The following is a 12,700-nucleotide window of genomic DNA, read 5'->3' as shown; positions in this document are numbered from 1 at the left end:
CCTCCTCTACTTTCACACCAACCATCTCCATGTCCACCTTCACTACATCCATAAACCTTCTCTGAGGTCTACCTCTTCTCCTTCTACCCGGCAGCTCCATCTCCAACATTCTTTGTCCAATATATCCACTATTCCTCCTCAACACATGTCCAAACCATCTCAACCTGGCCTCTCTGGCTTTATCTCCAAACTGCTCCACCTTCACTGTCCCTCTGATCTGCTCATTTTTCTAATCTTGTCCATCCTTGTCACTCCCAACGAAAATCTCAGCATCTTCATCTCTGCCACCTCCAGCTCAGCCTCCTGTCTTTTAGACAGAGCCACAGTCTCCAAACCATACATCATAGCAGAATGCACTACTGTCTTGTAAACCTTCCCTTTCACTCTTGCTGCTATCCTTCTGTCGCACATCAGCCCTGACATCCGTCTCCACCCAGTCCATCCTGCCTGCACCCTCTTCCTCACCTCTTTTTTGCACTGTCCATTGCTCTGGATGGTTGACCCAAGATATTTGAAGTCATCCACCTTTACGACCTCTACTCCTTGCATCTTCACTTTTCCACCTGCCTCCCTCTCATTCACACACATGTATTCCGTCTTATCTCTACTGACCTTCAATCATCTCTATTCTTCAATGCTCTCTACTCTCACCACAGATTACAATGTCATCTGCAAACATCATGGTCCATGGAGCCTCCTGCCTGACCTCATCTGTCAACCTTTCCATCACCATTGCAAACAAGAAGGGGCTCAAAGCTGATTCCTGATGTAACCCTACCTTCACCTTGAAACCATTTGTCACTCCAACTGCACACCTCACCACTGTCTCACTATCCTCATACATGTCCTGCACCACCCTAACATACTTTTCAGCTACACCTGACTTCCTCATAGAGTCCTCATACAGTACCACAGTTCCTGTCTTGGCACCCTATCATATGCCTTCTCTAGATCCACAAAGACACAATGTAGCTCCTTCTGACCTTCTCTGTACTTCTCTACCAACACTCTCAATGCAAAAATTGTATCTGTGGTACTCTTTCTGGGCATGAAACCAAACTGCTGCTCACTGATCTGGACCTCTCGCCTTAGCCTTGCTTCAACAACTCTTTCCCATACCTTCGTGGTGTGGCTCATCAACTTTATACCTCTGTAGTTACTGCAGCTCTGCACATCACCCTTGTTCTTAAAAATGGGGACCAGTACACTGCTTCTCCACTCATCAGGCATCCTCTCACTCTCCAGGATTTTGTTAAACAACCTGGTTAAAAAGTCAACTGCCTTCTCTCCTAAACATTTCCATACCTGTGCATAAAGGTTTTCATATATCCAATACTTGTCAATACTGAGATTGTCTTAGGTAGCCCAAATACTGATTGTATTTTTTTCCATATCTTAAGGGTAACTGCAGTCCATTGTCCCAATTCTTTTACAGGGGCATCCGTGAATGGCAAAACATAAAGGGGCTCTGGACACATACTTTTTTTGATATTAAGCCAGCGTGTACATATATTATTCTGAATCCATGTTAATAAGGGCTTCATCTGTGCGGCCCAAAAATAATATTTTAAGTTAGGCAATTTAAGCCCTCCATCTGATTTGGTTAGCTGCAAATGTCTTAAGTCTCGGACGTTTTCTTTGCCAAACTGAGAAACCAATTTATCCAAATTATTAAAAGTAGACTTTGGAACTTCAATGGGTAACATCTGAAATAAATAAAGCAACCTGGGCAAGACATTCATGCATATACTTTCAATACGACCTAGCAGAGAGAGAGGGAGTGTGGACCATCGGCGGTCCAAATCTTTACTAATACCACAAATTATTTTTTTATAATTAGCATCATAAAGACTTTGTACCGATTTAGGGATGTGTATACCAAGATATTTAATACCCTCTTTTGGCCACTTGAATCCACTCTGAAGTTGTACATTTTGTGATAGAAATATCTTTAAAGGTTCTGTAAAATTCATTAATAAATCCATCTGGTCCTGGGCTTTTAATATTTTTCAGATTTGAGATCACCTGCTTAATTTCCCATTCCTCAATTGGTTCATCTAATTCCTTGGCCATTGATTCTGTTAGTGTTGTCAACTTTATGTCTTTCAAGAATGTTTCAAGTTGTACGTCCTCAGAGCAAGTATCAGAATTTTTGTACAAACACTTGTAAAATTCTGCAAAGGATTTTTCTATCTCATCTGGTTTGGTACAAAATTCAGTATTCTTAGACTTTATTTTCTGCACTATTATAGATGAGTGTTGCTTTTTCAATCTAAATGCCAATAACTTACTTGCTCTGTTACCATATTCATAATATCGCTGGTTGGCATATCTTAAGCTACCCTCAACCGTCTCTGATAACAAACTGTTAAGTTCTCTACAGGTTGCATTAAGAGCTTTAGTAAATCTAGTTGAAGTGGTTTGTTTATGTTGCTTTTCTAAATCCTTTATTTTGTCCTCTAATTCCTTCTGTTGGGTATTTTTTATTCTTTTTGTAATGCATGTATATGAGATAATACGACCGCTTTGGCACAGTCCCACAGTATAAGGGGTGATGTTTCTGATGAGACATTGGTATCTAAGTAGTTGTTAAATTCTGTTATGATAAAACTGGTAACTTCTTTATCGTTAAGGAGGTTTAGAGGTTTGTCTACATTGTTTAGAGGTTGGTCTACATCCTATATGCCACTTAAGTGCAACGGGCGAGTGGTCAGAGATAGTAATAGCTAATATTTCACTATCCATTACTCTATGCAGCTCTGACCTGGGCGTGAAAAAATAATCAATCCTAGAATAAGATGCATGCCTACTTGAATAGTATGTGAAATCCTTATATCTTTGGAATTTGCTTCTCCAAACATCTACAAGACCCAACTCGAGAGATCGATATTTAAGCATTTTACTCATTTTAGAGAGGGGGTTTTTCGATTCAGGTTGTCTATCCATACGTTGTGACAAAACAGTTTAAGTCCCCTCCCATCAATAAAAGTCCAGTGCTATGTTGTATTATATTGTCAAAAATTATTTTGATAAATCCAGGTTTATCTTCGTTTGGTGCATATACATTTATAAAGGATACTTCAGTACCATCAATTAATCCATTTACCAATATAGATCTCCCATCAGTGTCTTTATGTATGAATGTTGGTATGAAATTTATTTGTCTGTGTTTTAGGATGGACACTCCCCTTTTCCTCCCCGACTGATGTGAAGAATAGTATACTTTGTTTGCCCAGGATTTTTTAAGCTTCCATGTTCATCATCACAGAGATGGGTTTCTTGCAGAAATGCTATCTGACAGTTCAAGTGCTTTAATTGGTTTAAAAGTTTTTCTTCTGATAGGGCTGTGAATACCTTTAACATTATAGCTTATGATTTTAAGTGATTCCATCATTTATATTTTAGAGGTTGTGCCTTGATCCATTAGCAATGGAGTTGTGTAACTGTGGGTAGATTTTCCTGCTATGAGAAAAGATATTGCATAATTAATAAGTTTAAATAAATAAAACAAAACAAAAACAAACAAAAGAACAACATGTATACTTTTGGGTATGGAAACACTGAAATGGTCTTATTATCCTTATTCTTAACGCATGATCCTCAGGGAACATTAGGATCAGAACAAGTAAAACAAAAGAAAGAAAAACAGTTCAAGTTTGACTTAGTTGTCATGCTTAACGAGCCTATAGGGTCTAGTCCCGGCCCACAAAATTAGCAGGCTATAAAGGGCACAGTCTAGGTGGAGTTTGACTGTACTTATGTGAGCTGGCAGGTCACAGTAGTTTGAATCGAGGCTACTTCATCAGACCATGTTGACAGTCCTCCTGCCATGTCTTTAAAGTCCGCTTTAATAATATCCAGTTCAGAGCGAATTGTGTTCGTATTATTGGTGATTTCTGATCTCATCGCTTGCAGTTCACACTTCAAGGCATTAAAGTCTTCAACTAATGCCGTTTTTAGTTCTTCCCTTATTATTTTAGATATGTCTTCTCTTAGTGACGACAAGATATCTGACTTGATTGCTTCAGCAGCCATACCTGTAGCTTCAGTCCGCATAGGCGGGTCGTGCTTTGGGTTACCTGAAGTACTGTGCATCGAGGGAGGTTCAGCCTCACCGGATTGTTGGTATTCCCGCTCTAATTTAAAATATGAACTCTTAAATGTTCTTCGAACAAGATTTTGTTACTTTGGATATTAGCAAAGCCGGTTAATTAACAACTTCTGCAGGAGCTCTGAAGGAAATGTCTTACTCCATATCTTGCTCGCTAGCGCCCCAGCAATTAAACAGCAATTAAACTTGCTCGGTTACAAATCATTGGTCATTTATGAAATGACACCAATGCCAATGAATGAATGAAACTGATTTATTGCCCACATGTTTACCTGGATATGGCACCCTGCCTTTAGTTGCCAGTTCAGTCAATAAAACCCCAAACGACCAAACATCAGATTTGATGGTGAAGCGGCCGTACAGGGCAGCCTCTGGTGCAGTCCACTTTATAGGAAACTTTGCTCCTGTGGTTCAAAATAGATGAGTGTGTTATTAGAATATACACTAGGTGAAATTCTTTTGTTCAACGTTTTAACAATTGGGCAATGGTAAAGAGTGAAGGAAAGCAATGAATGATTATATTTTAAAAGAATATGAAGTGAAATAAGAAAATGAAACAAACATAACTAGTGCAGAGGAAGAGAAAGATACCAAGCTTTGTAGAAATTGCACAGATATAAAGGAACAGAGTGGGTGTGTAGGAGTGTGCGTGTGGGAGTGTGTGGAAGAGATACAAAGAGAGAAATTTCATGAAATTTCATGAAAATGAGAGAAGAGAAACAAAAAAGGGAAGAGAATGTGAAAGAAAAGAGAAGTTAATAATATAAATAAGAAAATAAGAGAGGGGATAAAAAAACAGAAAGAAGAGAGAGAGAGAGAGAGAGAGAGAGAGAGAGAGAGAGAGAGAGAGAGAGAGAGAGAGACGGAGAAATAGACAGAGAGAGTGACGGATAACCAAACAAACACACAAACAGACAGACAGCGCTTGCCCTACCCTGTCTGGCTGTGTATTCGTTGTCCTCTATGAGGCGAGCAAGGCCAAAGTCTGCCACTTTACACACCAGATTATCTCCCACCAGGATGTTGGCAGCTCTGAGGTCTCTGTGCACATAGTTCATTCTCTCCACGTATGCCATGCCAGACGCAATCTGAGGACAACACAAACCCAAACATGTCACACTGAGCACGTAGTGCAGTCTGATGTCCTATACTAACCTCACTGTTCAGTGCACAAGACAGAAAATCTCAGTGCATTAACATTTTTATTACTAGTCTTTTCTCATCTGCAGCACTGGTGTGTCTTGTACCTTGCTGATGTGATTGTATGAGTCATAGTTAATGAGTCACTCACCTGGGAGGCCATGTCTACAAGCTGGGGCAACCGCAGAATCTTCCCCATGTCCCCTTTTAAAAAGTCAAGTAGACTTCCTGTATGAAACCAGATCAAATCATGACCTCAGTCCTCTTTATAGATAGACTCAGCATCAAAAGTTTGGACATACTTAGCTTTTCATAATTCCTTTTAATAAAGGAGCATGTGTTTCTAACAAGTTAAACAAAACAATATCAGATACGCAAATATTTGTGACAAAAACAAACTGAAATGACTGGAAAAACTTTTTCTGATGTGCATATGAAGCAGGGATAGTAATTTAGTAATAAACATGGGTGTTATTTTCCTCAAAAAGTAACCTGTTCATTCCTCTATATGTCTAATATGATGGATATCACCAAACCTTTAACAGGAAGCACATTATTAAGTCTGAAAATATAATTCATTGAATAACACTGCCCAGACTGCTATATTACTGCTATATAACTTCAGAGTAGACCCTCAGCATTGCTAACCTTGCCCCATGTACTCCGTCACAATATAGATGGGCTCCTCAGACACCACGGCGTACAGCTGCACCAGCTTCTCATGCCGCAGCTTCTTCATGACCTGAGCTTCCTGTAGAAAGGCTTCTGGAGACATGGTGCCTGGCTTCAGAGTCTTTATGGCCACACGTGTTGTCCCGTTCCATGTACCTGACCAGAACAGGGGACATTTAGCACTCCTATTAGTGTCATAGCTGAGGGCCATTAGTTTACCCAAAAAAAAAAGAAACTACAAAGAATTTCATACAATCAAGTAAAATAGCATGCAAATAGTAATAGGTTCACACAGAAACAGTACAAAATATTCTAGTATTGAACAGTACTGAACAGTACTGAATATAATACTGAACATGATGGTTTAAAAATCAAATCACTTTCTAAGAATGAATAATTAGGAAATGTGTTGATTTTTACTCTTGGGCTGTGTTTCAACTAGGGCCTGACCGATATGAAAATTCTGTTGCTAAATTGCTAAAAATTGCTGTTGCTAAATTCAGGGGCTAAAGATTTTGGTGAAAATATCTGATATATTTATATTTGTAACTGCTGTACCATTTAAGGTGGAATGGAAAGCTAACTTTGTGCTAAAAGCTGGGTCAGATGGTTCACTGTTGGGTCTGGCATCCAACTGACACATTTCTTCATGTGTTCAAACAGTTGAGGTTCATTTGTGGCCCTAAAATCCGTAAACAAATATTGTATTGATTTACATACATTACCCTACAGTGTGTCTGTGTTCACCTGTGGTCATCTTGCGCAGAATGATACCAAATTGTGCTCAGCAAATTAGTTTGTTATCCTACATGACTGCCCCTTCTTTTAGCTACGTGGAGAAGTTTCCGTTATTATAGTTCATAGTAAGTCATACTATGTTCTAAACCACATTGACTTGTCTGCACAACCTGAATTAGCCTGAAATGTGGTTTGAGCGGGCTGAGAGAAGTTTTGAGAATGTATTTTTGATACTAGTTTGGGAGACTGTGTACCTCTACCCCCTGTTTCAATACCGGTTTTAACAAGCCCTCATCCTCTTGGTCTCGTCATTTCCGCTCAGGGGAAATCCCCAGCGCCATGCTAAGGGCTGTTCCATTAATTTGTTACCTCAAGAGAAGCATGTTACATGAGCCCTAAAGGCTATATGGCTAACAAGGGTATGTTTTTAAGTTATGTAAATTTGTGTTCCTTTAATAATAAAACATTGTTGCAATGGAGAACAATCGTCCCCATTGCAACAATGTCTCTACGCTGTGGGTTTCTGTTAATTACCTCTTATTTCTCCGTCAGTCCTCTTCATAAAGTTGTCTTGTAACATGTCATCCTTGTGCTGAAGGTTAGGTTTAGATTTAACCTATTTTTTTTTATTTTAACCATTATTTTTAGTATGTTTACCATTTCTGTAATTCTGTCACTGATAAAGAGTGGGTAATTCCCATTGGGTTTTCAAGTGGCACAACTAGGTTTTCTGCCTTGTTTTCAGGAGATCACAAGTTCATATCTGTTCAAAAAAGTCGATAATATTTGCCATATTGTCTGCAATATTTTTGCAGATACTAATAAAAAGCAGCCCATCAATATAAGTGTTATATATTGGTTGGAATCTAGTCTGACATTGATCATAGTCAGTGAATATGGTGGTTCTTACCCATCCAGACTTCTCCGAAGCAGCCCTGTCCCAGTTTAATGTCTAGACGTAAAGATTCACGAGGGATCTCCCAGGCATCCCTAGCCAAACCCTGAGTCTGTGGCTTGAGCACCGGACACACATCCGTCAGACAGTGGCACAAACCATCAGCATGCTCTGAAAGAGAGAGGTGAGACATAACAAGAGTTTGGTTGAGGTTAATTACATTTTATAAACCGCAGAAATGACACCAGATTATATCAGTCCCCTGCGAATAAACAAGCCTTCATGGTTTACCCCTCATAAGATGACTGTCTGTAGGTACTCACCACTGCTGGCTGGGAGCACTGACCTAGTCTTCTGGCCATAACAAAGTCAAAGTCACTCAGGTCTTTATGTCTGTCCATTTTCCCCACATCCAACACATTGACTACAAGAACCAACTGTTCCGTTATTATCTAATACATCCCAGACCTTGACATGTGAGATAATCAATGTTATTTCACTCATCTGTGACTGGTCAAATTGTCTTGGCTCATCACTGTAAAATATACTAAGTTTCAATAATTAGCATTTACTGGATGGATAACTTCACATTCGTATGGTTTCAGAGCTATGTAAAATTGCTGTGCTCTTGGGGATAGTTTATCTTTAAATACTTAACTAAAGCTGATTAATTAAAGCTGTAGTGAAATCCTTCCTGGTCATGCCACCACTGAAATTGCTAATACAGATTTTGCAATGAATATTGCAAATATTAGTACTGATTATGTCAAGTGCCAAATAATCCCACAACGCCTATATGTTGTTTGCTTTAATTAAGTTCCATCTTTTGGTGTTACTGGGTAGCATGAACCAGAAAGAGCTTCTTCGCTATAAAAAAAATGGAGTTCTGTGAACTTCAAATATAAAGTTGACAGAATCAAAACAACTTACTATTAGATATTCAATGAACTCAAAAGGTTATTAGTTTTTTAGTCTATTTTTTTACAATGTTGGTATCACTTAAGAAGCAATAATGTGTTTTCTCTGCAGTGCATGCCTTGAACACGAAAACATGTTAAATGACAAAGTTTGGATATGTTTTCCACATGTTAACAGCTAAACATATTGCATACTAAAGTTTCTGGGGTGACAGCAAAGCTTAAATCTGTTTCCCATCTCTGAAAGTTACACCAGAATGTATCATGTGTTTATATTTTTATACCTCTACATCGAAGTCTACTGTTCACTGGAATCTGCCATTTCAGAACTAGCTTTTTGTTTGTTTCTGTCACATACTGCAGGCCTGGGAAAGAAAGTGTTACCACTTCCTTTTAAACACAAACGCACATGTAATGTTAAGTCAGTAAATGACTCACTACGGTAGTGGCTGACCAGCTGCTGCAGGTTACTGAACTGTGTGCGAGACGTGATGTAGAAGCCACCGCTGTCCAGCTTCCGTATCTTATAATGTTTTACATTCAGCCCTTTCATGTTGTCGAAGTCCAGCACAGACAGACAGTAGGCACCTGGAGGAGGCAGACATACAGCATAAAGACAGTGTCAATATCGTTACAATTGAGTTACAGTAGCACATGGATTCTTATCAGAGGCAGTACTGAACAGCTGAAAAGAGTTTCAATGACCGTAAGGCCACACACCTAATAAAATATTCTAATGCCACTGTTGAGGAATTTAATAAAGGTTATTTGATTGTATGGTAAATGCAACGATAGCATTGAAACGCCAATTGTACAATACATCTGTACCATAGACCAAACACAGACATTTGATTTCACCTGCTAGAAAGTTACCTCTAATTACCTCTAATTTTCCCTTTAAAACGAGATTTTTCTATATTACATGTAAGCATCAGGCTGTTTTCCGAAAAACGTTTTTAAAATCTATTCATGGTGGAGAAGCAGAGATATTGTAAAGCAAAATAGTTCGCAAATAGTTCCTTATTTTTTCAGATTTACTAATATTTTATTAGATTTTAGTATCAGAATTACATATAAAAGCTCAGAAGACGTGTAGGATGACTGGTCATTTTAGATATTAAATAAAATGGCTATATTTATAGTGTAGATATTGCCTGTTCTAGTTCCTATCACCACCATTGTAAAAAAAGTCTGTAAGAGTCGGTAAGTTTCTCTACAAAGAGCATTTGCACATCAAACCTGACTAGATGACTATTTACATATGAGCAAATGCATTGTGCAAGCAAAAAACAAGACAAAAGTTTAGGCAACCCTGATGCATGTAATAAATCTCTGCATCTCTCCAAGACAGTCACTAGGAGGCAGTCTTCCAACATTAACATGCATATCTTTGTGTAGCAGACCACACATGCTGGCTTAAACCACTCACTTCATTGATCTCTCTTTTAATTCTCTCATTTTATTTCTTTCCCCATCAACTCCTGAATTATTGTCATGTGCTCTCTCTCTCTCTCTCGCGCGCTCTCGCTCTTTCTCTGTATGAATAGGGTTATAAGGCTCTTGGTAACAGTGGCGTTTCATGATGACCTACTTCTATTTCTCGGTTCTTGTGAGCACCCCCTCCTTCCTTCACCCTCAGCAATCCCCCACCTACCCCCATTTCTGTAACCTCTACAACTAACAAAGCTGTAATACACAAACACACACAGTGATACACACACTCACACATAGACAAGCACTGATATACATGTATGTCTGTGTGCACAAATGCAGAGACACCCATAAAGAGTACTGAGCAAAAGTCAGAGATCACCCCTTTGTTTATTCATTTCAGGTCAAAACAGCTATTAGGCACAGGCTATTCATTTCTCAGGATAAGAGATTTAACAGTATCTCAGTAGTTCACTTGTCCACTCTTTTCTATTGAGCACCATTCTTAAAACTAGAGAGTTACAGCTATGTCCTTCTAACAAAGCCAGAACATTATAACATTATCAGTATGGCATAATGAAATCGTGTCATTAGTTTCCTCTTTAAATAGACACTAACATTCACACAAGCAGCCACCCACACACACCTTAGCTGCTTTCTCACGTGCATCTAAAATAGCTGAAAGAGATGCATAATAAAGGTTAGAAAGGCAAAGTGCAATAGTGCCATAACTCATTATGGTCTCGTTTATATATTTAATTTCTACTTTAAATGACCTTTAGGTACAAGTTATTAATTTTTCCGGAGATATTTCTCCACTTGCATAAGAAAGGACAATGTCAAAGGAAAATGAGTGAGCTTAAATGGTAGACCACCAAAAGTGTCACTATCAGATAAACAGTACTTAAAGCTTTCATCTTTGAGAGAGAGAGGAGAAAAATCAAGCTCCACTCTTACTTCACATCTGGAAAAATCCATGTTTTTTACCACTATGGGTCTGAAAAGATGTGTAGCTGTCAGGAAGTCCTTAATGAGAAAAGGAAAAAGGAAAAGTAGGAAGGTTTCATGGACTTATGAGCCTAAAGTTAAGATCTCTGGAAGTAACAGAGGTTAGTATGTTGGCTGCTGAAGCAATAAAAGACTCTTCAAACTATATCTACAACCACCAGTCTTTGGTTTTGAAAGCCAAGTACAACCTAATTTTAATGTATCATGCTCTACCCTCTGGAAAGCATATTATTGGGAAGACATCCATTCTAAAGCAAGACAACAAACCTAAGCACACTAAAGATATCAAACTAATTAAGAAATCAAATGATGACCCCAAAGCCCAGACCTCTACATCACTGAAAAAAATGCTGATATTACTGGCATCTATGTAATTTTCTATTATTGGTTTCTGTATATCATCACTTGCCATGTATCTTCATTTTTTTCCCCCCACAGCATTTGAACATGGCAGGTGCCCTTTACACTGTGTGAAATGTCATAATGAATGCTTCAGAACAGTTTAGAATAAAATCTCCTTGCCTTAACTTATTAAAATTAAAGAACATTTTCCCCACTGTTATTAAGCTGCTATTTTGGAGATGGACAGCAGTGATACACTTCATGCCTTTTTTCCTGATGCTGACATTTAATAACTTGTAATTAATGGCTGTTTACACTGGAAATTTAAAAATATAGGGTGGTTTCTGACTGAGTAGTGTAGATACACAGGTGCACACATCCTTATTTGAATGTGCAATTGGAATCTTTCATCTACCCTGTTGCTTTTATTTTTTGCAGACTACTGGGTATGTGATACTACTTAAAAACAAGAACAGAGCTGTTTTAACACGCACTCTGTGTATCACACTTCCTCAATCAGTCTATATATAAACCCCTAACAAGCTGTGCTTGTTCTTCTTTCTGGTTTTACAACTTCCATGTTCATTTCACAGTACTTACTGGACAATTCAAAGCAGTTCCTGATGAAAGTCTCAAAGGAATACTCCAGGATTTTTTAGCCTAAACTTTACCTGCTGCTTCTGCAGTTTACAGTTGATTACCAGAGACAATAACTTTGGCATGTTGCCTCAGTAACTATCCATTATCTTTTCTGTTACTGAAAACATGGAAACACATCTAAATTATTTCCCATGAAAGCCAACAGTACAATATACGTGTATCATGGCAGATACAGATAAGCATGAAAAACAAAAGGATGATTCCTCTAAGTTTAAGGATTGAATTATAGGCCTATGGTACCCCTTGAACCATAAAAGTGCTGCCACAGTTAAACCAGCTGATTACTGTCAAGATGAAGGAGTAAAACATTTAGCACAGATATGTGGGTAGAAGTTCTTTGATGAGGGTAGAGGTTAAATCACCTTTGGTGGTCTCACTCTCACGAACTAGGAAAGTCCCCCTTCTGTTCTCGAGACTTAGCAACAACCGCTCAGAGTCTCTGCGAGTGATTTTCCCAAAGTACCACCTGCAGGGAGAGAGGTAGAGAGAGCAAGAGGTAGAGAGAGCGAGAGGTAGAGAGAGCGAGAGGTAGAGAGAGCGAGAGGTAGAGGTAGAGAGAGAGAGAGAGAGAGAGAGACGCACAGTCAGGGCAGAAATGAATCTGTGCCATGAATTGTATATAAAACTACATCACCATAGCTTGTTAGTCATTAATACTGCAAGAGTAGCCTGAATTATTGAACATTTCTCTGAAACAAATCAGCTTGATAAAGTCTGAAAAGCCTAAAAGTACAGTTTCATCAAGTATAAAAGTTGAAAATTAGGGCTGGCCCAAATAATCTGAAT

General features: G+C 38.6%; 1 protein-coding gene across 4 annotated transcripts in view; it reads right to left on the bottom strand.

The window, feature by feature from the left end:
- Window positions 1-12,700, bottom strand: part of src (v-src avian sarcoma (Schmidt-Ruppin A-2) viral oncogene homolog) — a 66,974-nt gene that overhangs the window by 5,057 nt on the left and 49,217 nt on the right. For all 4 annotated transcript variants that reach the window (XM_017694240.2, XM_017694241.2, XM_017694242.2 and 1 more), the window contains 7 exons: window positions 12,277-12,380; window positions 8,912-9,061; window positions 7,572-7,727; window positions 5,900-6,079; window positions 5,403-5,479; window positions 5,046-5,199; window positions 4,384-4,515 (listed from right to left, as the gene is read on the bottom strand). In XM_017694240.2, the coding sequence (XP_017549729.1) occupies window positions 4,384-4,515; window positions 5,046-5,199; window positions 5,403-5,479; window positions 5,900-6,079; window positions 7,572-7,727; window positions 8,912-9,061; window positions 12,277-12,380 (953 nt within the window). The remainder of the gene's footprint in view (window positions 1-4,383; window positions 4,516-5,045; window positions 5,200-5,402; window positions 5,480-5,899; window positions 6,080-7,571; window positions 7,728-8,911; window positions 9,062-12,276; window positions 12,381-12,700) is intronic.

Source organism: Pygocentrus nattereri, chromosome 9, assembly GCF_015220715.1.
Source record: "Pygocentrus nattereri isolate fPygNat1 chromosome 9, fPygNat1.pri, whole genome shotgun sequence".
Taxonomy (NCBI): Eukaryota; Metazoa; Chordata; class Actinopteri; order Characiformes; family Serrasalmidae; genus Pygocentrus; species Pygocentrus nattereri.
Note: the sequence above shows the minus strand (reverse complement) of the source record. Positions and strands in the feature narration are given on the sequence as shown.